This window comes from Xiphophorus hellerii, chromosome 23 (genome assembly GCF_003331165.1).
Source record: "Xiphophorus hellerii strain 12219 chromosome 23, Xiphophorus_hellerii-4.1, whole genome shotgun sequence".
Lineage (NCBI taxonomy): Eukaryota > Metazoa > Chordata > Actinopteri > Cyprinodontiformes > Poeciliidae > Xiphophorus > Xiphophorus hellerii.
The window spans coordinates 22,004,723-22,028,254 of NC_045694.1; the positions used below are offsets into that span (position 1 = coordinate 22,004,723).

The 23,532-nt window shown below is 39.1% G+C and overlaps 1 protein-coding gene across 7 annotated transcripts; it reads left to right on the forward strand.

Moving 5' to 3' along the window:
• The first annotated feature begins 541 nt into the window (after nucleotides 1–541).
• On the forward strand, nucleotides 542–20,400 carry synpo (synaptopodin). 7 transcript variants are annotated; one of them, XM_032554834.1, is made up of 4 exons: nucleotides 542–643; nucleotides 5,138–6,150; nucleotides 12,792–14,857; nucleotides 16,625–20,400. In XM_032554834.1, the coding sequence occupies exons 2-4, from the start codon at nucleotides 5,988–5,990 to the stop codon at nucleotides 17,924–17,926; spliced, it is 3,531 nt and encodes a 1,176-aa protein (XP_032410725.1). In that variant the 5' UTR covers nucleotides 542–643; nucleotides 5,138–5,987; the 3' UTR covers nucleotides 17,927–20,400. The 7 variants fall into 7 exon arrangements, 6 of the variants coding, with proteins under 6 accessions (XP_032410725.1, XP_032410724.1, XP_032410727.1 ...); XM_032554833.1 differs by having other exon boundaries at nucleotides 605–754; XM_032554836.1 differs by lacking the exon at nucleotides 542–643 and adding an exon at nucleotides 2,873–2,893.
• Nucleotides 20,401–23,532: the final 3,132 nt, after the last annotated feature.

The following is a 23,532-nucleotide window of genomic DNA, read 5'->3' on the forward strand; positions in this document are numbered from 1 at the left end:
AAAATTACTAAGACGTTCCTGAACACATATTACTTAGCTATTAATTACTGACAAGCTAAAATATGAATGTTTTTGCTTCAGTTTGTGAGTGAAGTTACCTTCACATACAAAGATCTGAAATTTAAAGTTACTGGCTTCAAAGGCTTTTTGTTTGATGTTTCTTGAGAGGACATGATTTTCTGTAATTGGAGTTCTTTGAAAGTATGTAAGAGCTGAATCAATGCATCTTGTGGGTTTAAGAGAAACCTGGTGTTTTCTCTAACTTTAAAGACCTCTCTGCCCAATGTGCATGGCAGGAATACGGTCAAGAAAGGAAAAGAATTGGGGAGAACAGAGTGGGCCCCACTGGCCCCTCACCATTTATCTGTTGAATATGAAAATATATTATACCATAATGTGTTCAGTATGCAAGCTTGAAGGAAACCATATGAAAAAGTTCCAGACAAAGAGTCTTCTGTGTTCCAGCTGACCCCCCCCCCCACCCCTATCTTTCGTCTGCTTCAAGTGAGGGAGAGAGAGCGCAACATATACAGAGCGAGAGAGAGCAGAGAGGTAAAAGGGGGAGGTGTGTGCAGTCATAGGAGCTGAAAAGAGAAGCACACACCCCTCGCTGCCTCACACTGCCAGACCCACCGGAGTACAGGTGAGCAGAATGACCAGAGAGCTCTGAATCCAGGAATTTTATCTGTCGCTGTGAAACCGTGACTGCTGCAGACTAAAGTCACCTTCTGCCTAACTTATTTATCTGAACAGGGTAAGATGCAATCTTTGCTTGGAGAGGCAAGGGGAGGGGAGGGTATGATTAAGGGGAATGCAATGAACTGGGGAGGAAGAGAAGGGAAACTTTGAAAGTCTTTGTCTGAGTAGATGACAAACATCTGTGGTTGCTGCTTTGCACCGTGTGCAGGCTGCAGGCTTGCAGGGGGTGTTGAATGGCTACATTAGCACTAATATTCAAAGCTATTGTCCTGACTGTGTAGACCCTGCTGTGCAGCTAAGTTATAGACTGGAGCTGAACTGTTTAACTTTAGTGGGTGTATCCAATTAAAGACCTGGCTGGAGACTGCATTTACTTGTTCATATCTGTAATTGTTTCCTGTTAACGCTGCAGGTGAGGGTTATTAGATGCTTTACAGGGGAGCAACAGGGGGTCTAGTTCTGCTATATGCAGTACATATCTATGAACCTATAAAACTTATTTTGTATATTTTGTTTTAAGTCACTTTCAAATAATAGAAACCTGCTCTGACAAACATAGTAATAGAAAAAAGCACTGCAATAGGTTCCTGTAGCACTGGTAACATATGCAGTAAGTTCATTTAAAATGTGAAAGTGTTTGACCCCCGTAACGACTTACAGGTTTCAGAAGTTGACTCAAATTGTTTTAGAAAGCTCCTCCTTCCTGGCACAGATTTATGCACACCTCCTTTAAGCACTTATGTTTTGTCCTTTGAACTTCTCCATCTGTGATTATGGGAGCAGGTTGACCTGGCGCACGAAGTTGAGGCGGCTCTACAAGCTCTTTCAAGGCGTGATTTATCACGGCACTCTCAATAATACCAAGAACAGTGGAGACAAATACAAAGAGACACTTCAGAAATTCATCAGAGACACTGCTTTGCAATGTTTTTCCTGTGTCACTCAGCAAGCTGCACAAGCTGGGGCCCGTTTGCCATCACAGCCTCCTGAAACTGTGGAATTATGAGCCAGGAATGCCCATTTCAGAGCACTGCCCAAAATCATTTCACAGTGCTTCCAGGGCTCTTGAATGGCTCTTTTGTCTCATCAAGAGAGAGAAGGAGCAAAGGGCCCTGCTAAAACCCTTTAGCATTTACAGCTGAGTGATTTGTGCATGCCAAAGTGTAAAAGATCCAAGCAAAGGGCAAGAAATAACAGACACACAGGAGTTCTGCCCCCAAGGCGTCCGATCATAAAGACATAAAGCCAGGGCTGTGATGAGCAGCCTCACTGTAACCCCTGTAATTTATACTGTTACACTTTTAGGGTCTTACAGTTGGCTGGGAATGAAAGCTCACCTGACATCCAGACATTTCACATACCTTAACACATGTGCAACCATAGTCTTTGATGATGTACTGATGCCATACCTGAGGGGGGAAAAACATGCAGGGGATGAGTTATGAGGTGACTAACTACAAGTTGTCTACTGATGGGAATCTGTAATAAATGTACAATATGAGGAAAGTAGGGGATAAGTGATTACAGTTTCTGCAGCTGCCAGGGCAGTTCCCTTTGTGTGTCATCACATGCTGCAGAGAGCTGTGGATTTGGTGTCATCCAATAATCCATCATGTTTTGATGACAAACAGGAGCTCTGAGATCACAGCTGACGTGGCCCGCAAACTAAACTGTTAACTATATACTCGATTGTGATTATGAGGGTAGTATGGTAGGTAGCAAAGGAAAGCTGGAAATGACTTTCCAGCGTCACTGTGTAAACTTCAACACATTTTATTGGGATTTAAAAGCACGAATAGTTCATTATTTTTAAGTGGACGGAAGAGAAAACATTTTCAGCTTTGTTTACAAGTAAAATTCTGAAAAATGTGGTGTGTATTTGTAGGCACACCCCTTTCATTCTGATACTAACAAATACATTCCAATCCCATATTTAGTAAAGACTCAGTGTTCTGTGAAAACATAAGAGGTTTTGTAGAAAACATCAGGGAACAAACAGCATCTCAAAGGCCAGTGAACACAGCTGACAAAGTAATTTTTAGGATGGTCTAGTCAAAGGCCAGATATAAAAGCAATAGAGAATGTGAGCCAAGACTTGAAAATTTGAAAGCCACTGTGTTTTTTTTTTTAACTTCAAGGTACCTGTAATTGGAAGCAGAGCGCTGATGGGTAAGATTCGACTCCTGCCGATCAGGTATGACAGTCAAGATGAAAGCTAGAGCGTTAGATGTCAACAGATAGTCTGGAGTAAATTTAGTCCCCAAAGCTGCAGAGAAATAAGCAGAGACTATTAAAAGCCTTGCAGCAGATGTAGGTTTCAGTGGTCCATATGTCAATGTTTTGTTTCCTTAAATGGAGTCAAGTGTGCATCTCTGCTGCTGTCAGTTTGGAGCGTCCTACATCTGCTTTTCGTCTGACAGTTAATAAACATTTTCATCCCGTATAAAAGACAGCAATCTCTACATATTCTAGTCATTCTGGTGATGCTGTGAGCAGACAAGACCGCAACATGTGCTCACCTTTCTTCCCTGTGATTACGGTAAAGATGAATTCTGGCTCGACAAAAGACGACTTTTACTGAGGAAAAGAGCCATAAACTTGTCACTGAAGAATCATCTGAAAAGCCAACAAATGAGATGCAGAGCGAGCCAAATGTGGTTCGCACATCTGGGAGATTCAAAGAGCTATTGTCAGAGCGTCTAAACAATGCCAGCCTTCATCTCGGCTCACTTGTCAGGATCACGCCAGTCAGAAGCAGTGTGGAGGATTTCAGCTTCCTTGCAGCAGGGAGGTGGGGATGTGTTGTGTTTGGGATGACTGTGAGCAGGCCTTGACTCAGCTGTAGTTTCATTGGGTATCAAAACATTAAGGATGAAACGAAGCTAAGGTGCTCAGACACCTTTGAAAAAGATGAAAGGCAGGATAGTTGCTCTGTCTGCGACGAAATTCATAATTATGTGCGATGCTGTTTGCACTGGCCTCCGACTCCTCTGTGATATAGAGGTGAGTCACAATCAAAAACAAATGGAGCCCTGATCAACTCCAAGGAGAGGCAAGTCAGATCAAGGAATTGGAAGTGTAAACTCCGGTTTATCATTACAATCACTGCCGGCGGCTTTTATTAACTTTAGGGGAGGAACATAATGCTGCTGACTTAATAAAATGCTTTATAGAATCATCTCTGTGTAGTCATTTTATCCTGGTTAGAAGTTTTAAAAACTGGTACATATCACATTACATAACCTGAGGCAGAAGTGATGATACTTTTACAGATTCACAGCAGGCCTGAATGAATTGTGACTTTCCATCTTTGGAGATATTAAAGAATTAAAGAAATGTGATTAAAGAATCACATTTTATAAATGCAGTACTTCCTCTTTTAACCTTTATCCTGCAGAAAGTAGATGGATTTAAAAAAAACAATTCAACCTTAATGACAAAAAATTATACTTTTCTTTACCCACCAAAGCAGAATTAAAGTTAACGTGAACCAAGAAAACTTTAACAGAAACATAGTATGCAAAATTCACATCCATTTCAGGCCTCAGCTGCTTCTAAAAGCATCCATGCGCTTAAAAAGACACCTCTCGTTTTATGACAAGAGGTTATCGTTAAATTTGTTGAGTCACTGCGCCGTCACATAGCAACCCCAGCCCCAGCGGCGCTCCAGCACATTTGGTGAGCTGGTTTGCCGTTGTCCGCGCAGTACAAAAGCTGCTGGAAAAGTGTTTTGTTGTTGACTTGCCATTCAGAAAACACTTACTGCATTCTTGTTTGTTGTGCAGGAGGCTCCACTACTGCTTTTCAAAGATGTACGGTTGAATAATTGCGCATCTGTTTGCAGCCATTTTCCGGTACGAGTGTAATCGTTGAGTTGTGTGGTGTGTAGCCGCTTATTTGGATTTAAAGAGACAAGAGGCACTAAACTACAACTAATCCTGAAAGGAACTAAAACCAAGACTAAAATATTAAAATCAAAAAATTATTTTCTGCAAAAAGTTTAATGAACATGTTTGTAGAGCTCAAAGACCTATTCTTATTTGTTAAGGAAGCATAATAGATCACTTTTAATAAAATCCACCTCTGTAAATAGCTTTGTTCATTTCCTATCAAATCTAACCAGCTTTCTTCTCTCTGCTTAAAAAAATAAATCATTTTCACAGCACCTCCTCCATATTTTACAGCAGTGATAATGCTTTCAGGATGAAGTGCAGTCATTTTTCACACTTTCATTTATAAGCAATTGTAAACATCACATTGTTACACACATTCCTCTGCATTATTGATCTATTCCGTAAAATCCAAATAAAATACATTAAAATGTAAGGTTGCAATGTTAAAAAGTTACAGGGATGTGACCACATTTGCAACACATTTGTTTTTTATTTCTTTTGCATTTTACACCTGTCTTTAATGAGCCTGTTTTTCTTCTTTGCAGGGCAGTAAATGAACCTGGATGTTGCCTAAATTAAGCACAGAGATCAACTAGGAATGCTAGTTTCAATAAGCCTAAAGCAGTTTGGATTTATTTTCTGTACGAGTCAAAACCAAAGCTTTTAACCAAAGAGGACATTGCCAATGCAGTTTGGTATTCACCAAAACAAGAAAAACAGAAATACACTTTCCTGCCCCATAAACTGCGTTGGCCTTTAAAGGATGAGAAACAAACACAAAGCAGCTCTTGCTAAATACTTTGGGAGACGGAAAACAAAACAGCCTCTGGAATGACCTTTCCAAAGTGAAATGTTTTTTTTCTCGCATGCACCTTAAACAGGAGGAAGTTCCATATACATAGTTTCCCCTCACGTCACTGTAGACTTATGATCTTCAAGATAAAGAGCAGATCCCTTTCTTGGAAGGCAAAGTAATCTGTGGGCTGCAGACTGAGACGCAAACAAAAAAGCATGTTCTGCCGACCAAAATAGAGGAGGAAAGGAAAGAGAAAAATCTGGGAAGGGGGAAAAAACTGGGGAGTTTCATTGCCCTCTGCTCCAGATTTTTCGTTGCTGTTTTTCCAACGGGAATTCTTCCAAAGGACGTTGGAGCTGACCCTCTGGGAGGTCCAATTAGACTGAGATAAACACTTCATGAAGGAACAAAGTAAGAGTAAACTCTTTACGCCAAATTTCAACTGACTGCTTGGGGAAGGAACACGGCTGCTGTAGGAGTCATGCCTGGAAGAAGAAACCTGGAGTGCTGAAGTGCCTCTTGACATTCTTAGTTTTTAGGTGATTAAACACTGTTTGTGAAGAAAGGATACAGGCGTAAGGATCTGATTCTGGATAGTGATGGAGAAAGGCCATACATCTATCAGGAGAGGGGTGAGCTGGAGTCCAGAAGGATTGAGAAAACCTATCGAGTCAAAGCAAGAAATGCAGCCCACTGAGACCGACTACAACGCATCCTGGGAGAAGACAGGATTTAGCAAGCAGCATATAAGCCGCAAAACAAGTAAGTGTTTGTTTTATTTGCCATTTTATGGACTTATTTGGATGCGAAAGAAAAAGTAAAAGCAAAAGCAAAAGTTTTCAACGCAAAAATATAGATAGCTATGGTGTTCACAAAGATTTGCCTGACGCTTTAATGTGCTAGTGTGGACTGACCTGAGAATAAATCTTGCTTAATTAGACTGGGACTGCCAACTTTTGGAGCGAAAAAAAGAAGTCCAGGCTTGTCAATGCAACCTGACACAGAGAAAAGCTGCATGAAACATCTGCTCCTGGGAAGGCAGAATTGGAAAGACAATCATAGGCAACACATCTTAATATTCATCTCAGAAGCTGACAAACGTGGGATAAGCATTGTGGGAAAAGTCACTTGGAACTGTACCTTCACATTTGTCTCCTTCTACCTCTTCCAACAAACAAACAACAAAAAAATGTCAAAAGTTGCCACATTCTGACAACACAATCTGTGGAAAACACAGCAACATATCAATAAAAATAACTTCCTGTGGGCAGTGGCAATGTTTTCAGACACACTATTCAGGCTGAGTAATTGGTCATTGTGTATTATAATGGAAATGTCAGAGCCAAAATCTGTCTTATCTAGATGTAAAAGCTGTGTGCCAAAAACACCCTTTCAATCACTCATTACCTAGCAATTAGTTTTCACAGGTCACTGAGAGCAACACAAAGAAGCCGATAAAAACTCATTACTTGTCTGTTTTTAAAGAGTTAATGCATGAAGCTAAAGGTAAAAATAACGAAAAGGGAAACAGAATTTGCCCCCTGATGTTAGGATTTGATTTATCTAACAAACGCTTCCAAAAGTATTCATCACAGACCCAATGTGTCATGTCACAAACTACAATGAATTTTAATTGGGATTTCAGACCAACATAACGTAGTGCATGACTGTGAAGTGGAAGGAAAACAATACAAGTTCTTCCAAAAACTTTTGCAATTATGATATGCGTGACATGTAACTGTATTCTCCCCATTACTCTGATACCCTTAGATAAAATCTAGGTGGTTGTCCAGTTATTAAATGGAGTAAACATCTGTCTGATTGACTCAGTATAAATCAGCTTTCTGTCAAGTTTTGTGAGCAAACATCATGAAGACCAAGGATCACAGTGAACAGGTCGTTGTGGAGAAGTTTAAAATGGTGGTAGGTCATGATAAAAAACCTGTCCTTTTTATTGGACTTCACAGGAAGCACTATTCATGTCAGTCATCTGAAAACAGAAAAAGGAAAGGAAAACATTCCCTGGCAATACACCTAAACTATTAAGCTGGACAAAAAAAACAAAGCCCATAGAAGTTGTCTAGAGTTTCTTGATACCTGTGAATGAGTTGTAAATAAGGCCAAGAAGTGTTTAATAGCCATGGATGCCACAAATCTGGCAAGAATGACAAAAAGAAAGCTACTGTTTAACAAAAATCCTATATGCCACAAGTCATGGACACAACAAACACATAGAAATAAGGGCAATTTTGAAACCAAAATTGAACTTTTAGCCCAACGTGCAAAACACTATGCATGTCAGGAAAAATCTTCCATGTTTAATTTTAACTTGGAAATTAGATATTTTGTAGTATTTTGCCTTAGTTATGTTCTCATTTTAGTAACCCAGTCTATTGACTGCTACATATGCTCCATATGTCAAGTAATGGTGGTCCAGCATTGATTAACATGTCAAGTAACTATGATTTATGGCCCTCATAAAGATAGAGTTTTATACTTTTAACACAGTACATATGTGATTTTTAGGGTCTGATTTTCTGCCCAGATAGGAGACTAATAACTACTACTCATACGCTGCACAGAACAAGAGGTCTTTGTTGAAAGAAAACCTTAAAGTGAACTGTTTAGAATTTGACGCCAGACATGTAGGGAACACAGCATGTATGTCTAAGGAGGAACTCTGGTCAGAAAAAATATCTAGATTCAACTGTGAGCCCAAAAGGGCAAAATGCTATATGTGGAGGAAAACTGATACTATGCATCACTTTGAACAAAGTATACTCATGATGACCCATAGTGGTGTCAGCATTATACTGTGTGGAGGCTTTTCTTCCTGATGGAAGTTGATGCAGCAATAAATTGAGTCAAATACAGGAGAACCTGTTTGAAGCAACAAACTCAACTTCTTCCAGGACAATGACTAAAAATGCTACAATAGCTACAATGAATAGTTTAGATCAAATATTCAGTTGTTCAACTAGATCAGTCAAAGTAAAAATCTACAATTTAGAATCTGTGGCAAGACTTGAAAACAAACCATCTCAGATATTGTTACTTTGAAAGGAGGAATGAACAAACACGGTTGATTCTAAGATGTGAAAAGACGATAGAAACATACACCAAAAGATGGCCACATGTGGTCTGAGCAAGAAAAACAAAACAAAAAAACAATTGAGTTCTGTTTCAAAATGTCTCAGAAAGGAGGTGACATTTTCTTTCCACTTTACATTTATTGGCTACGTTGTGTTGGTCTATTGGACAAAACCCCAGTGAAATGCAGTTTGTATTCAAAAAAATGTAAAACATTTCAAAGGGTACAAATGCTTTTGCATGGCTCCATATGAAAACCACTGAGAGTTTAGGTCTCGGTCAGTCTGGTGGGATACACGGCCCCTCTGTTAATCCCCCGTCTTTCCATACCATTTCACATATCACCCACGGGCTCCTGGGCTGTCATCCCACTCCCCTCCTGGCCATCAACCAGAAGAAAGATAACATCCGACAGGGTAATCTGACCTTTGATACACAAATGTGGGGTTGGCCCCCTCGATTCAAATTCTGCTGCTGTAAGGGGAAGTCTTCTTGTGTGCTCCACCCCTCGCAGGGGCAGGGGGAAATGGAGAAGAGATAGAAAATGTTTAGGGGTGGAGGTGAGGGAGGAATGAGGGGAGGGCAATACGATGCAGGGCTCCTTATATCAAGACAGGAAATTCCAGTCCTGCTTTTGCAGGTTGGAGCTCAGGGCTGCTGCAGTTCAAAGAGGGCAGACACTTGGTCTGAGGGAATGCTCAGTGAACACACATGGCATATCCCGACTGATGTGGAGGGCAGCAGGGGTCAGGTGCTGTAGCTGTGGAGGCTCACTGGTCTAATCCATGTAAACATAAGCTGAGGTATCTCCGGGTTGCACTTCAAAGATTGCAACAAAGGGTCAGAGGCTCCCCAGCCATCACAGGACATTTCAGAGATTAGCTCAATACTTACCATTGACAGGACATTTCTCCAAAGCTGTCAAAACAAAGATGAATCTCTCTGCAAAAAGCTGCTGCTGAAACGTAAACACTCTCCCAACAGAAGCGATGGACTTCACTCTCACAGGTGTCTCTGTTTTATTATTTAGTGAAAAGCATACGTGAATAAGTGCTGCACATTTGGAAAAAAATTAAACCAAAGTGGAGGTAGAGTGACAGAAGGTGTAGCCTCCAGCTACAAGCCCTCCCTCCTTCTCTTCCCTTCCCTGCCCTCTTTCCCTCTGCCTCCCTGCCTGTCTGTGTCCTGCTGGACTGCAGAGAAAAAGAAATCCGATCTTGTGTCTTGCTCCAGAAAAAAAAGAAAAGAAAAGTGAGGTGGGGGTGAGGGGTGTCAAGCCATCAGACGCAGTTATAATTGTAAACTCTTGTGGAAGTACTACATGACAGAGGAGGTCTTAGATTTGACATGAAAAAGGTAAGAGGGGTTAGGCGCTGATGTGGATCAGATGTAGAACAGAACGGCAAACTCTCAGGGAACTTGTGAGGATGTGCCGTGGTTTGAATCCTAACAGAGGAGCAGTTGTGTCGGATTTGTGAGGAAAGGTAACTTGTCAGTGGCTATGTGTTGAATGTGCTACTCTGTCTGCAAACTTTACAGAATGTTTTTCATATCATTGACTGAATTCTGCAGGGGTTCCTGCACATTTGGGTAATTGTGTGACCTATATTGCTTAAACTTACCTTCGTATTTTCTCTTAGTTAATGTTTGTTCAAAGACATGTAGAAAAGAGGAATTTAACTGTAAGAAAAATCAGTAGGATTCAGTTGCATCAATTATATTTGGTCCAAATGGGCTTGGCACCTGCACGTTGCATGATAACCAATCCGGCGTATATATATGTATGTGTGTGTGTGTGTGTGTGTGGGGGGCGGGGGGGGAGGGTGTTTATGTGTGTGTTTTAGTCAGCCTATGACAACAATGTCTATAGTTAGGACTCTTGATCTCAGGTTTTGCTGCTCTGGTGTATATGTAGAAGTATACACTGACCGTTTTAATCTGAATAATTGTTTTAGATTTCTGTCCAGAAATATGCAGCTTCAACTCATGGTGAATTTTTTTTAAAAAAACAAGAATACCCATAAAAATTTATATATGAATAAAGCTGCATTAGACATTTATAAAGGCAAACTGGTAGAGTTAAACCAACTAGTGAGAGCAGAAGAAAAGAAAGAAAGTGTATCGCATGATATTTCTTTTTTTGTGGACGCAATGTGATAAAGTGTTATTTCATATGCCAGAAAAAGCCACATGTAGAATCTAATCATCATAGCAGATTACACCTAATTATTGTGGCTGGCGCTAGATTACGTGGCGCTTACGTCAAATATTGTAGCTGTCGGGATCTATAGACTTTTTTCTGAGAAAAGTCCTGAAAACAACTTTAAATATTCTCCATCACTCAGATTATTATGACATAGTTGAATGATCCACCAGATGTATCTCCATGACAACCCATTCATTACTGTGCTCACTAAAGAGTTTATTTTTCCTGGAGTGCAATTTGTTATATAAAAGGCAAAAAAAAAAAAAAAAGCCTGGATCAAGTTTTTATTACTTCTTTGATGTAGTTACTATGTTTAAAATAGGAACTCTTGATTGTATAGCATGTTTATAGACAGCAGTCTCAGAAAATAATTTTTGGTAGCTGTAGATTGTAAAAGTGGTCTATTAAGGGTTTGAGCTCCAGTATTGCACAAATTAGCTACAGAGAGAAACCAAAGGCATGCTGGAAGCGCAGGCGGGGAGTTTTCTCAGCCGTGGAGGAATGCTCAGGGAGGGACGACTGCAGATGGCAGAGGAAATGGTTCCACTGCCTAGAAAATAAAGCTTTTAAGCTCAAACAACACAGTTTATGTTTCAACATAGGCAATTTGGATCAAAACTGTTGAACTTACAGGGAAAAAGGTTGTCAGACTCTACTTTTGCTGCAGCAGCAAAATGCTGCCCTACATATGTTTTTTTTTCTTAACTTTATTACTCAACAAGTTGTGCCTCTTCATTAACATTTTTGTTTCATATGTGCCTCAGCCTTTGTCTATTAGCTCACTGTCTAGAGCTGCAGACTGCTGAGTCAAATGTCCACAAAGCCCTATTTTTCTCGCCCCATCAGTTAGAATCAAAAGCAAAGCAAACAACAATCTAAACCATGTGGCGTTAAAAGAATTGTGGGTTTTAAAGAGAATATTAAAACCTAGACTCATAAGAAACATTCCACATGTTGCCTTTCTTTGGTTGAAAATTAAAACATTTTTAACATTTGTGTTGTTATCCTTGGGGAGTTATCTTTGTATAGCAGTGGCTCTCAACCGTTTTTGTAAAAGTTTCTAAGTACATCCATACTGACTTCTTCTAAATTGTGTATTCGAATATTTTCTAGTACTTACGTCATAAATATGCTTGCTTTTATTATTACTTAGCCTCTCAATGAAAAATATTTCGGGATCATATACTTGTTGATTGGTGATCCCAACTATGGGAGCAAGTTAACGAAGGCAGTTTCAGCTTGCAATTACATCTTTACTCAGAAATTTCGAAGTTTCAACTTTAAAGAACTAACAGAAAGTTCCTGTTTATATGAATTTTCAACTGGAAACTACATATACACTGGTTATACATAAAATTCAATATGTCACTCATAAAATTAAAAAATCTAAAACTAAAGAATTAACTGCACACCGGATCTTTGTATATTTTCAAATGTTCACACACACAATAAAACGGCTGCAATAAATATGCATGTACAATATTTGAAAGCAGAAAATGCTTGTGTTATTGGCTTGTATTGCTAAAAATTGTTAGGCTAGTCACAAAGAAGGTCCATAAGAAAATCTTGCTTGTTTTGGATGCAGTAAATGGAACACAGTTAAGTTGGACTTAATGTGATCCCAAGATCCAAGTTGTAATTTGTTAAACTGAATTCAACATAAATTTGCCACCAGCACTTGTTCCTGGTTTGCTGCTGCCCACTAAAGTTGATATGGGGAGCTCTCAAAAAAGTCTTCACTGCATTTTTCTATTGAGAAGAAAAAATAGCTTGCATTTTTTGTTATGATTTCTTTAGAGTAAACCTAAAAGACAGCCCATATATTAGTAATGGCACCAGTCCCATCGTTTGAGAACCATGACATACTAATATAGCATTGTAGTGCCAAACCTCTTAAGATTAAAACATAATAATGGATCCACAAGGAAATGTAAACAAAAAAATTTAACCAGAACTAATTATGTGATTATCTTGTAATTAAAGAACACACAATGTGCACTAGTTTTGAGTCTTTTCATTTGCCAAGTGCAGCTAAGTTTAGTGGTGTTTCATAATAAATGGGGGCTAAACGTCTATGTCATTTTTCCTGTTTTCTGTGTCTCATTAGATCTGAGCAGGAGTGCCAGTTTATCGGAGAAAGAGCTGAAGGAGGCACGGCTGAAGAGTCACATCATTGCTGCTCAGCTCACCATCCCCTCCAACTCCGGCTCCAGCTCCAGGGGTGTGCAGCTTTTTAATCGGCGCAAGCAGAGAGTGAACGCCTTCACACTCGAAAGCTGCGGACAGGGGTCAGAGGTGGACAAAACTGAGAATGTGAAAAGTGATTCCTTGTCCAACAAGCAAACCTGGGCAGAGAGAAGCTGTGAGGATAAGGACACAGACCTGAACTTAAATAATAATAAGTTACACTTTTTGCCACCTGCAAGCAGCCCTTCAACTGGTGGCATAATGGATGAAGAAAATAAGAATTTTATCAAAGATGAAGACACGGAGAACTATGATATCAAGGAAAGACATTTCCTCCCTGTCAAAGAAGAGCCAGAAGAAGAGGATGACATAAAGGATAAAATTCATGAGGTTCTAGAGGACGATGCTAGACACCAAACTCCTCTGGGAAGTAATGACTCTCATCCAGCTGTGATGGCACATGTTGAAAGGAAGACAGAAACAAATGAGGGCCACCCAGCAGTTGTTCCCTCTGAAAAGCTTCTTAATGGCTGTCACAGCACCTCTGGTTCAGAGAGGATTTCCTTAGTCTCACCCTCCAAGCAGACGCCAGCCTTCCTCAACAGAACGGCTCGACCTTTCTTCTCACCACCAACTGTCCTCTCTCCAGATTCAGTCAATCCTGCTACAGACATCCCACCTCCCCCGTCTTATGCCACTCCTCCTCTCCCTTCTTCCACTCAACCTGTCACATTCTCTCCTCCACCTCCACCACCATCATACCCAACACCTCCTCTGCCGGCCTTCACAAACCAACCTCCACAGACGTTCTACTCTGGTCCACTTCCAATGTCTCCTCCCATGTCATCTCCATGCCTTTCGCCATCCAACTTTCCTGTTTCCCAGCACCCACCTGCACCCCACTGTGGCCCTCTGACAGCTCCAAAGCCTTCCACCTTTGTTCCACAGTCCACTGGAGAAAGGAAGCTGATAACACCAATCAAAACAGGAATACTAGAAGAAGGCGCAGCCAGGAGGGCAAACAAGAAGTCAATGTTTACATTTAAAGAGAAGCCAGTGGTTGCTCCAAACCCTGAGCTGCTCTCTCTGGTGCAAGGAGCGGATGAAAGAAAGAAACATGGACACAGATCTGTCCCTGAACCAGCACTTGAAGAGGAGTTACTGGCTTTGGGAGCAGAAGCTTCTAACTTCCTTGCGAAAGCAGAGGAAAAGACAGCGGGAGCAAGAGCCCCAGAGTGGGCATCCTGTCTCAAAAGCTCAAAGACCAGACCAAGGCTAGACCATCGTCCAGAGCAGAGCCTCACAAATGTGTCAGGCAAGGGGGCTGAATTGTTTGCCAAGCGTCAATCAAGGATGGAGAAATATGTTGTTGAGAATCAGAATCCAGGACAAATTAGGTCTCCCTCCCCCACAATGTCGTTACCACCATCCTGGGTTTACCCATCGAACATGCCAGGAAGGGTCAAAGCCATTGCCAAGAACTCCGAAGTGAGCGCACAGATTTCGCAAAATCTAAAGGCCCAGCAAGCCGTCAAGCAAAAACCAAAAACAAAAGTTGCAGTACCAGAGCCAGTTCCAGAACCACCAACTACTTTAGAAAATGGTTGCTCCAAGATAGAGATGGACCTCGCAAGACACCGTCCCTATCAGCTCAACTCTTCCCTCTTTGTCTTCAACCCAGTCAAGGACCCAATAAGCACATTACCCAGAGGAGCACCACAAGTCAAGAACCTACTCAGCAGCCAAAGTTTTTCTAGACACACTTCTCTACCTAACACTTCACCATCTTATTATGGTAGTATGTCACCTCAGTTGCCTCTCACCTCCCCAAGAGGATCAGAATACCCAGCAAATCCAGCTTCCCCACATGCGAGGATCACTTCTTTGATGTCTCCTTTTTCTCCAGAACGAGTTTCCTCCCCTCGGTCTGGAGTTCAGGCACCAAAGCCAACGTTTTCTGCCAAGAAGGCAGGAATTACACCACAGGTGTGGAGACCGACCATGTATCATTTTTAGATAAGACTGAATATTTGATAGATAAGGATCACATGGCTGCAATATGGAAGATAATTTAAGTGAAGCTAAAATTAACTGCACTTTGTTTAAACCTCTGACTGTCTGTGTGCCTTTTCATAATACCAGCTTTTGTAGCTGCATGAAAGAATTATTGTGATATTTAAATTTACCATGAAACAATACCACAGTACTGCAAATTTAAGTTAGGGATGAAATGTCCTGCAAATGATACAATTATCTAAGTCAATGCATCCTAACTCATCTGTGAAGACAGAGTATAATTGCATTTTTTCTGAGAAACAAAATCCACTCAGCAGTGATTAAGTTCAGAAAATTTTAACTGTGCTGTTATGTAATCAATGAAAGTTTATATTCTGAAAGCAGCTCTGCACTTAAGCTCTCTAAACGTCAATTTAAAGAACATTTTGAAACATGAAAACAATCTCAAATGCTCTCCACTGGGTACCATCAGGATTCTGCCTTACAAAGGCGTCTAACAGATGGCCTAGCATCTGGTTTGTGATCTATGATTTGTAACTCAACGCTTTTCAGAGCCATGAAAGTTGTAGCAAGAGAAATCTTTTAATGCCTTTATGTCTTCAAGCAATTTACCCAGCGTTCTAGCTTCATTTATCTAAACACATGTTACATACATTTGGACTCTGTGCTACTTTATATCTGCATCAATTTCCGTATCTTGACTCTGTTCCAACTTAAAGCAGTAATTCTGTCTTCATTCTGCGGTGTTTCTGTCTACTTCTTTGCAAACACGTTGATTTACTGTTTTTTCCCACTATTTCTGCTCACTGTCTCTTATAACTGATTGTGTTCTGTGCAAAAGTGAGATGTTTCTTTTCTGATTAAATCTTCATGCTAACACTTTACAATGACTTCCTTCTGTTTTTTTCTTCCTCTCATTTCCTGATTCCACCGGCATCTCTTAACTATTTAATGTCTCTGCTCTTTCATTTTTTGCTATAGCTGGGAACATCTAAGCTACCAGAAAACTTTTTGTCTCTATCAAATACAGGGATAACTTAACAGAGAAAGATCTGTGCTCAGTTTCATCAATGTTTGATCGTAACAGTTTTTAAACTCTTAAAGAATTAAAAGATAAACATCTCAAACATCTTAAGTTTATGTCTTACTGCGAAGCTCCAAACATTTGGAGTATAACCATGACATTACATGAAAATAACTTTTAGGATAAAGATACTTGCACTTTGAATTACAACACAACACCCTTCTGACATATTATCATCCTGAATATAGATAACTAGTTCTTAATTGGCAGGACATACGATGAACTGCAACCTTTGCTTCAGTTGAGTAACTTCATATCCATGCAAAGGGTAACTACCCCAAGAGGACCAAATGACAGTAACCTGAGAGAGACACTAAACACCAGACCTACTTGTGCTAATGGCTAGGCTTACTGAAGAAACACTTGTGCAGGGAGGGAATATTAAAAGGTGGTGTGTATGAAACTGAAGCTCCAAATGAAAACCTAAATTTAAACTCTTTTCTGATTATTTAACCTTTGTGTTGTGTCACCATGGTCAGTGAAAGAACATCCTATAATAATCAGATCTGACAAATAGAAAAAACAAAAAACATTGAAATTCCCATAAAAAGAGGATTTGCTAGTCTTAAATCTGGAATGTGAAAGATTTTGCTTTATGGATGTTTTTGTCTTTTACATGTACTAAAGCAGAACCATATGCTATGTTCCAACAGGAATCAGAGGAGTCATCCCCTGTTGAAATTACTGGTGAAACATCCAGGGCAACCAGTACACCTAGCCTAACCAGACGTTTCAGCAGCCCAGCAAACCAAGCAACTAGAAAATGGATCTCCAGCTCTCAAACAAGCCAGTCACCAACCACCACCAGCGGATCTATCTGTTCTGTCAAGTCTCCTGTCAATTTGTCCAGTAATGCAAGATCCCAATCTTTTATGTCGAGTCAGAATAGCCAATTTTCCTCTGTTAATTCCACTTCTGCATCCAGGCCCTCCCAAGCAGCTACAGTCACTTCTCCATGCTCTCCACCTTGGGGTTCCAGATGTCAGTCCCCAGCTGTCAGCCAGTCCTCCACTACTACCTCCATTCCTTTTTCCAAACCCTCTGAAAACTCTAAAACCCATTATCCTATTTCTCCTCCTTGGGGTTCAAGATGCCAGTCCCCATCTGTGAGCAATAATAACAAGACCTCCTCTGCTTCGGCTTTCTCTGTGTCCAGACCCTCCATCACATCTGTCGCCACATCTACAATCTCCCCTCCCTGGGGATCAAGGTGCCAATCCCCAGCAGTGAGTCAGAATACCCAATCTTCCACCTTTTCCCCTGGTCCTACATGCAGACCTTCTCAAACTCCTCCTTGGGGATCAAGATGCCAGTCACCTTCCGTAAGCCAGAATAATCAATCCTCCGCTGTCTCTGTTTCCCCATCCAGACCTCTGCAAATATTTGCAGCCACATCTCCTGTTTGCCCTCCATGGAGCCCCCGCTCCCAATCACCTGCACTGTTTCAAAGCAGCTCATCCTTTCAATCCACTAATCCTCTGCACACAACAGCCACTGCCTCCTCTCCACGACAACAAAAAGACAATCGCTGCACGTCCCAGATTGTTAACAACCTAGACTCAAAAGCAAATCACCGTCTCCTTGCAAAGAATATTATAAATGCAGCCAAACGTAAAAACAGCCCCTCCCCTGGAGCACTGAGCAGTCACGGCCTCCCCATTTCACCTGTGGGAAACTTTCAAAACGACTGGCAAAAACCACCAATTAGCCCCTTCCAGCAGAGGTCCTTGGGTGCACAGTCTCCCACCTTCACCAGCCCTCCTGTCACCCCAACTCAGAGAATCTGCTCACCTGTAAGGCTCTACAACACCCGTTCTCTGACCGACTCAGATGCCTCTGTTGAGTCCGAGGACTCTGGGCTCAGGTCGCCTGGCCTACACTCCTACAACACCTGCCCCCGTGGCTGGGGCGGCAGCCTGCGGGTCAAAAGAAGTACTGTCTCCACTGACCTGTGAGATTGTTAAACTACTGGATGTTCAATTAAAACAGAATTTCAGCATTCATAGACCCTTGTTTGGCCTTGGAAGATAATTTGAGTTTTGGACTGAGTTGCTTAAATTTCAGTGAAGCTAATTGTTGGACCTAAATCATAGTAAATGTTATATTAAAATAGTTTTAGGTTTCTACGGGGCTCACATTCCTTGTATGCACTGACAAGAACAAGTTTTTTATGAAACACAGTTGCTGTGGCTTGTACGCTTCTGACATACCAAAAAGTGCTCAAAAAATAATCAAAGGTTATAGCCTCTATTATACTTTTAAAACAAACACACCTTCACAGTCATTACAACATTAATTATACCGACTGGTCTGATAAAAGTCATAACAAGAGACTTCAGGCATAAAACAGGCACATCAAATTAGTAATAACATTTAGCTTAATGGGCATTTTGCTGCTTTAGTTAAAGCATTATTGATGTTTTGTAATAGTACACTGCATGCAATGATCACATTTTACAGTTGCATTTGATTTCTTCTGTACTGGGTGTTATCTTCAGGTCCCTTCATCATTTTCATTTTTTTACCATGTTTCAATCACAAACCCTAATGTGTTTTAGAACTTTAAATGATTCATGGTGGTTTTCAAATTGAAACAAAAACTAAAAAAAAAACAAAAAACATGCATTTATATTTAAGACCCCATGTGACTTTCTAGAATCACATTTTACTGCAACTATATTTGCATGACTTTTGGAGAATGTTTCTGTCTGGAGTCGATAAACGTTGCTTCTTCTTTGCAAAAAGGCTCAAGCTCAGTTAAGGTGGATTTAGGATTTCTGTGGATTTCTGTGGGCAGAAAATTTTCAGTCACATTTTCTCAGTTGGCTATGGATCTGGACTTTGACTGGACTATGAACATCTTTAGGTCTAAAGTTTAGAGCTACAATAGAATGGTTTAGACTCTAAACCATTCTATTGTAGCTCTGGTTGTGTTTATTGATGTCCTGCTGGCAGGTGAATTTCCCTATTCTGAAGTCTTTTGTAGCCTTTAAATGGTTTTCTTCTCATATGGCCCATATTAAGCTTTATGCAACTTCGTAGGAACTCAGACAAGATTTCATTTCTGCTTAGGAAAATCATCCCCACAGGATAATGCTGCCAGCACTACGTTTCACCATGGTGAGTATTTGCTTAGGTTAATGTGCAGGATTAATCTTCTGGAACACATAGGACCTTCCATGAAGGCATAACAATTTAATTCTCTTTACACATTAATGTTTGTGGTTGTAGTGTGACAAAAGGTGAGGCCTACGAAGGCCAATGACTTGTTTAACAAGTTTCTCTAAGTTTCTAAAACTTTCTTTCATGATGTCCGCATTGTCATTCTTGGTTAATTGACTAAACTACATTCTAACTTTACATGAAATCCAATGGACAATTTATACAGCACGATAACCAGCTGACATGTATATAAGTTCTATTAAATACTGAAATAAGTGAATGTATGCTTCATAGAAAGAAGTACAGAAAAGTGGAGTGTATTGAAAAGAAAGGACGTGGAAGTAAAGTCTAATCGAGTATGGTGAAATGCTTTAAAAACTTTCTCAGAATATTTTCTTCATGTTTCCTTTGCTATCACCAATACTTATTGCTCTTTAGTCCATATTAGTAGGATCTTTGATGTGGAACAGATTAAAATATTTGAGTCTGTTTGAAAAAGGTTTAGAGGTGAAAGTGTATGTCAGACAAGTGGAGAAGGAGAAACATGATTAAAATCTATGGTGAAAAGGACAGAAGCATGTTTGAAACTGAGTTATGGTGAAAGCGAGATCGGAAGAATGAATTATATTTCAGCTGTATATGATAGTCTCATGTACATTTTTAGTAACTTGTAAAGTTTCTTTTTATACTTGAATGCACTTGTGATCATTTCATTGTACAGGCAAAATTGTCATTAAAAGCTTGAGTTGCTAAAACAAAAGGCAAATAAATGTCTTACTATGAAACTTCAACCAGTCCTGGACAATGCTGCATGTTAGGATGAAGCTGGCAATTAGTTGCGAATGTAAGTGCTCCTAGAGTTATGTTTCTGCTTCAGGAAGTGTAACCCTTTCCACCTTGCCTGGTCCTGCAACAGAACAACAGATTACTTTTTCGTTCGCTGACTCACAGGCTGAAAGGATCAGCACATTGCTAAATATTTACTCTGTGTATCTTTTGAGTGACAGGAACTTCTGCTCCTTGGTGTCCTTGCTCCTTCAGCAGGATTGAGCCTATCACTGTCATGGATAGATTTCAGCCGAGGTCACCTCTGGGCAGCCTGCACACATCCTCGAACAGATACCAAGAAAACACTTCATGACCTGTTTAAGTTTGCTTATAGGTTTTATGGATACCTGACTGTGTCACTGCATTTCCTGAATTCAACTTGTTTTATATCATAACACAATTAATAAACTGATGCACAATAAAACATCTGTTGAAAATGTGCAATTTGTTTCACTTTCTTTAAATGCATTGACAAATGACTTTGCACACCATGAGGCACAGCACAGCAGTAGTACCTGAGAACTAGTAGTACCCTCATAAGAAATAAGAGGGTAAGTAGGAGTTTAAATATGTGTTTAATCATTGGGGTGAGAACATTACGTTCTTAGCAGCAATAGCTTCTTAGTCAGATTTTTTAATATTATGTTATAGAGGAAAGCTAACAGCAGTGAACTTTACCTAACAAATAATGTCTATCAATAAATGGAATAAAAGCTAAAGAAGCTTTGCAACTATGCAGTTAAAAAGAAAATACTACATTAAACATATGGTTATCTTAAAAGGTTACCAAAATATGATGTCTCTTCTTTGTACAAGCACAGCTCAAGCTTGTACAATATTGAGCTTGCAAGTAGAGTTATTTGGACTGATGCCAAATAGGAGATTTGCTTCCACAACACACAGCATCATATTCTGAGAAAACCCAGAACTGTATGGAAATACTTCCTGGTATGTGTCAGGCACAGTAATGGACTTTAATAATTTGAGTTTATCTTCAAGTATCAGGATCATGGCATCTTATGGGCACAGAGTTAACTAACTACTCTGTTTAATAAATAACCATAAGATTAAAATTAAGAATAATTATTAATACAGAATAGACAATAGTACAAAGGTGTTGTAGTCCTTTCAGTCAGTCCACACCTCAAACTGACTGAAATGATTTGCCTGCAAACATCATAAAATGTATTAGAGAATTTGTAAGTCACGGGTTGCCCTGCAGGCAGTGGAATTGTTATTTTCCAACCATTTATGATTAGTTTTAATTACAAATCACGCTTTAATGGATAAAATATTTAAAGTTCATTCGAAGTTGGTTTTACAGAAGATTGTAGAGTTTATTTCACTTTTCTTATTTTGATATACAAAACTATTAAAACCATATTGAAAAGAACTCAAAGAGTGTATTATTACTATTTTTTATAACTGTGTATATATTTATATAACTACTCAAGACCAAGGTCAGACTCCAGCTGCCATGTGGATTGTCATCAAAAGCAGGGAATAACCTAGCATAAATGATAACAGTGTTATGAAATAATGATGTAATATGTTTGTACTGATAGAACATTTTACAAATACTGCAGTGTCTATGATTTGAAAATCCCTTTTTATTTTATTTCCACATAAATTTGATAACTGAAATAAACCACATGCACTTTTTTCACTAAACAAAGTCAAAAATCAATAATGGCCCCCCTCATGAGACTATAAAGACACATTTCTTTGACTTTATAGCTTTGAGCTGAGTTCACTGTCAGTTCGCCATGTTTGTAGCAAATGATTTGGGGAGTGGCATGTCCCCAACACCAGAATCCAGAGGTGAAAAGAAAACTTAAACCAGGTTCAAAGACTGCCATCTGTAGGACTTCAGACTGAAGTTCAAATACTACAGCAGACGCTATTCAAGCATGCCCCCGTGACACAACTCTGAGCATTTCATGACTTTAAACATTCAACATTATCTACTTCCTTTCTAACAAAGCGTAATTTTAAAGTGTGGTCATTAGACATTAGGGATACGAGAAAATATACTTAAATAACAAGTCAAATTTTTAATAGCGTCATATTCTCTTTGTTGCTGGGGTAAAAAAAAAAATCAAGTCAAACCAATGTTTGTGTTTATTCAAATATCTGAGCATTTCTCAGTACAAAATGTCCAAATAAATAAAAATCTAGATTATTTTTGCAACTTTAAGCTATTCTTTTATAATGCAAGCTAATTGTTTTGTTGTTGTTGTATTTTAAAATAAAGTTACAGTTTGTATTTTTACAGTATGGTAAATCGAAACAAAAGCTGCAAAAACAGATTATAGAAAAGGCAATAAGTAAGTAATTAACTAAATAAACAAAACAACAGTTATTTAAGGTACCTTTTTCTCTAATGAGATTATATTGTATTTAAATTTTTAATATACTGAAATGTTACTATCAAAACTCTGATTGAAAAGTTTAATTTTTTTCAGAAATGCTAAATTGTTCACTCTGGGAATAGAATGTGGACTAAAATCTATAAATACCAATATGTTTCCAGATTTTTTTTTTCCTCATCATATGCTAAAATTAAACTGGATAGTTTTCCAGACTTTTCAAAACGAAGTCTGAATCTGACTTACTGTCAGTACCTTGGCAGGTAATTGTTAATTGTGCACATGCCCATTTGCTTTCATTATATTTTTTACATGTGTTTGTGTCCCGTTATGACAAATGTGAAGCTGAGAACCAATAGATACAAGTATAAATGTTAAATTCAAATATTGTTACTATGTACACAAAAATAATCCCAAAAGTGTCACAAAAGCAATGTCACAACAAAGCACATTAAAGTCCCAACTTTAATTCTATAGAGAACCTGGCAAGAAAGCTAAAGATTAGCGATGAAAAGGGGAAACGTAAAATCTTAAAGACTTTTAAGAAGAGATTACTTTCCCATTGATTGTAGAGAGGGGTAAAAAAAATTGCATTCCATTCCTCTCTTAACATTTAAATAAAACCACATCATTTTTAAAACTCAGACTTTTTTTTTTTTACGTTGTTTTACCTTCTTAGAAGTTGTCTGTGTCATTTTCCATCGGAAATAAAGTATTTAGTCTAATGGAAACAGTTGTAAATATAAAGTCTCCCAGGCGTATGAATAATTTTGGGAATAACTGTATATTAAGCATAATATTAATTCATTCATTCATTAAATCATTCGAATTTTAGCTAGGAGGGTGGATGTTACAATGAATTTATTTATTTACTTCATGGCACTTTTTGTACTATGACACTCAAGAAATAAAATAATGACAGCATTATAAAACTAATGAAATTCTGTTTTGTCTAGGTTGTTTTAATGTGCCACCATTCCACCAACCTTTTGGAAACTTTCTACACGTGGCCCTGTACTCACCTTTTTTTGTTGCAGAAACATAATTTTACTACCTCTATAATTGAAATGGCAGGCATGATAAATAACATGGTTAGAAATTATGTTACTAATATAGCAACAGAGGATATGTGTTTTTATGACATTTGAATTAGTTCAGTATAATGCCTGCAATGTGTTCATCTTTAATGAAGCACTTTTTTT

Coding starts and splice junctions, on each gene's coding strand:
- synpo (XM_032554832.1), top strand. CDS start 8,729: ATGAAAACCACTGAGAGTTTAGGTCTCGGTCAGTCTGGTGGGATACAC. Junction 8,895..12,791: donor GAAAGATAACATCCGACAGG/GTAATCTGACCT, acceptor GTGTCTCATTAG/ATCTGAGCAGGAGTGCCAGT. Junction 14,858..16,624: donor AGGCAGGAATTACACCACAG/GTGTGGAGACCG, acceptor ATGTTCCAACAG/GAATCAGAGGAGTCATCCCC.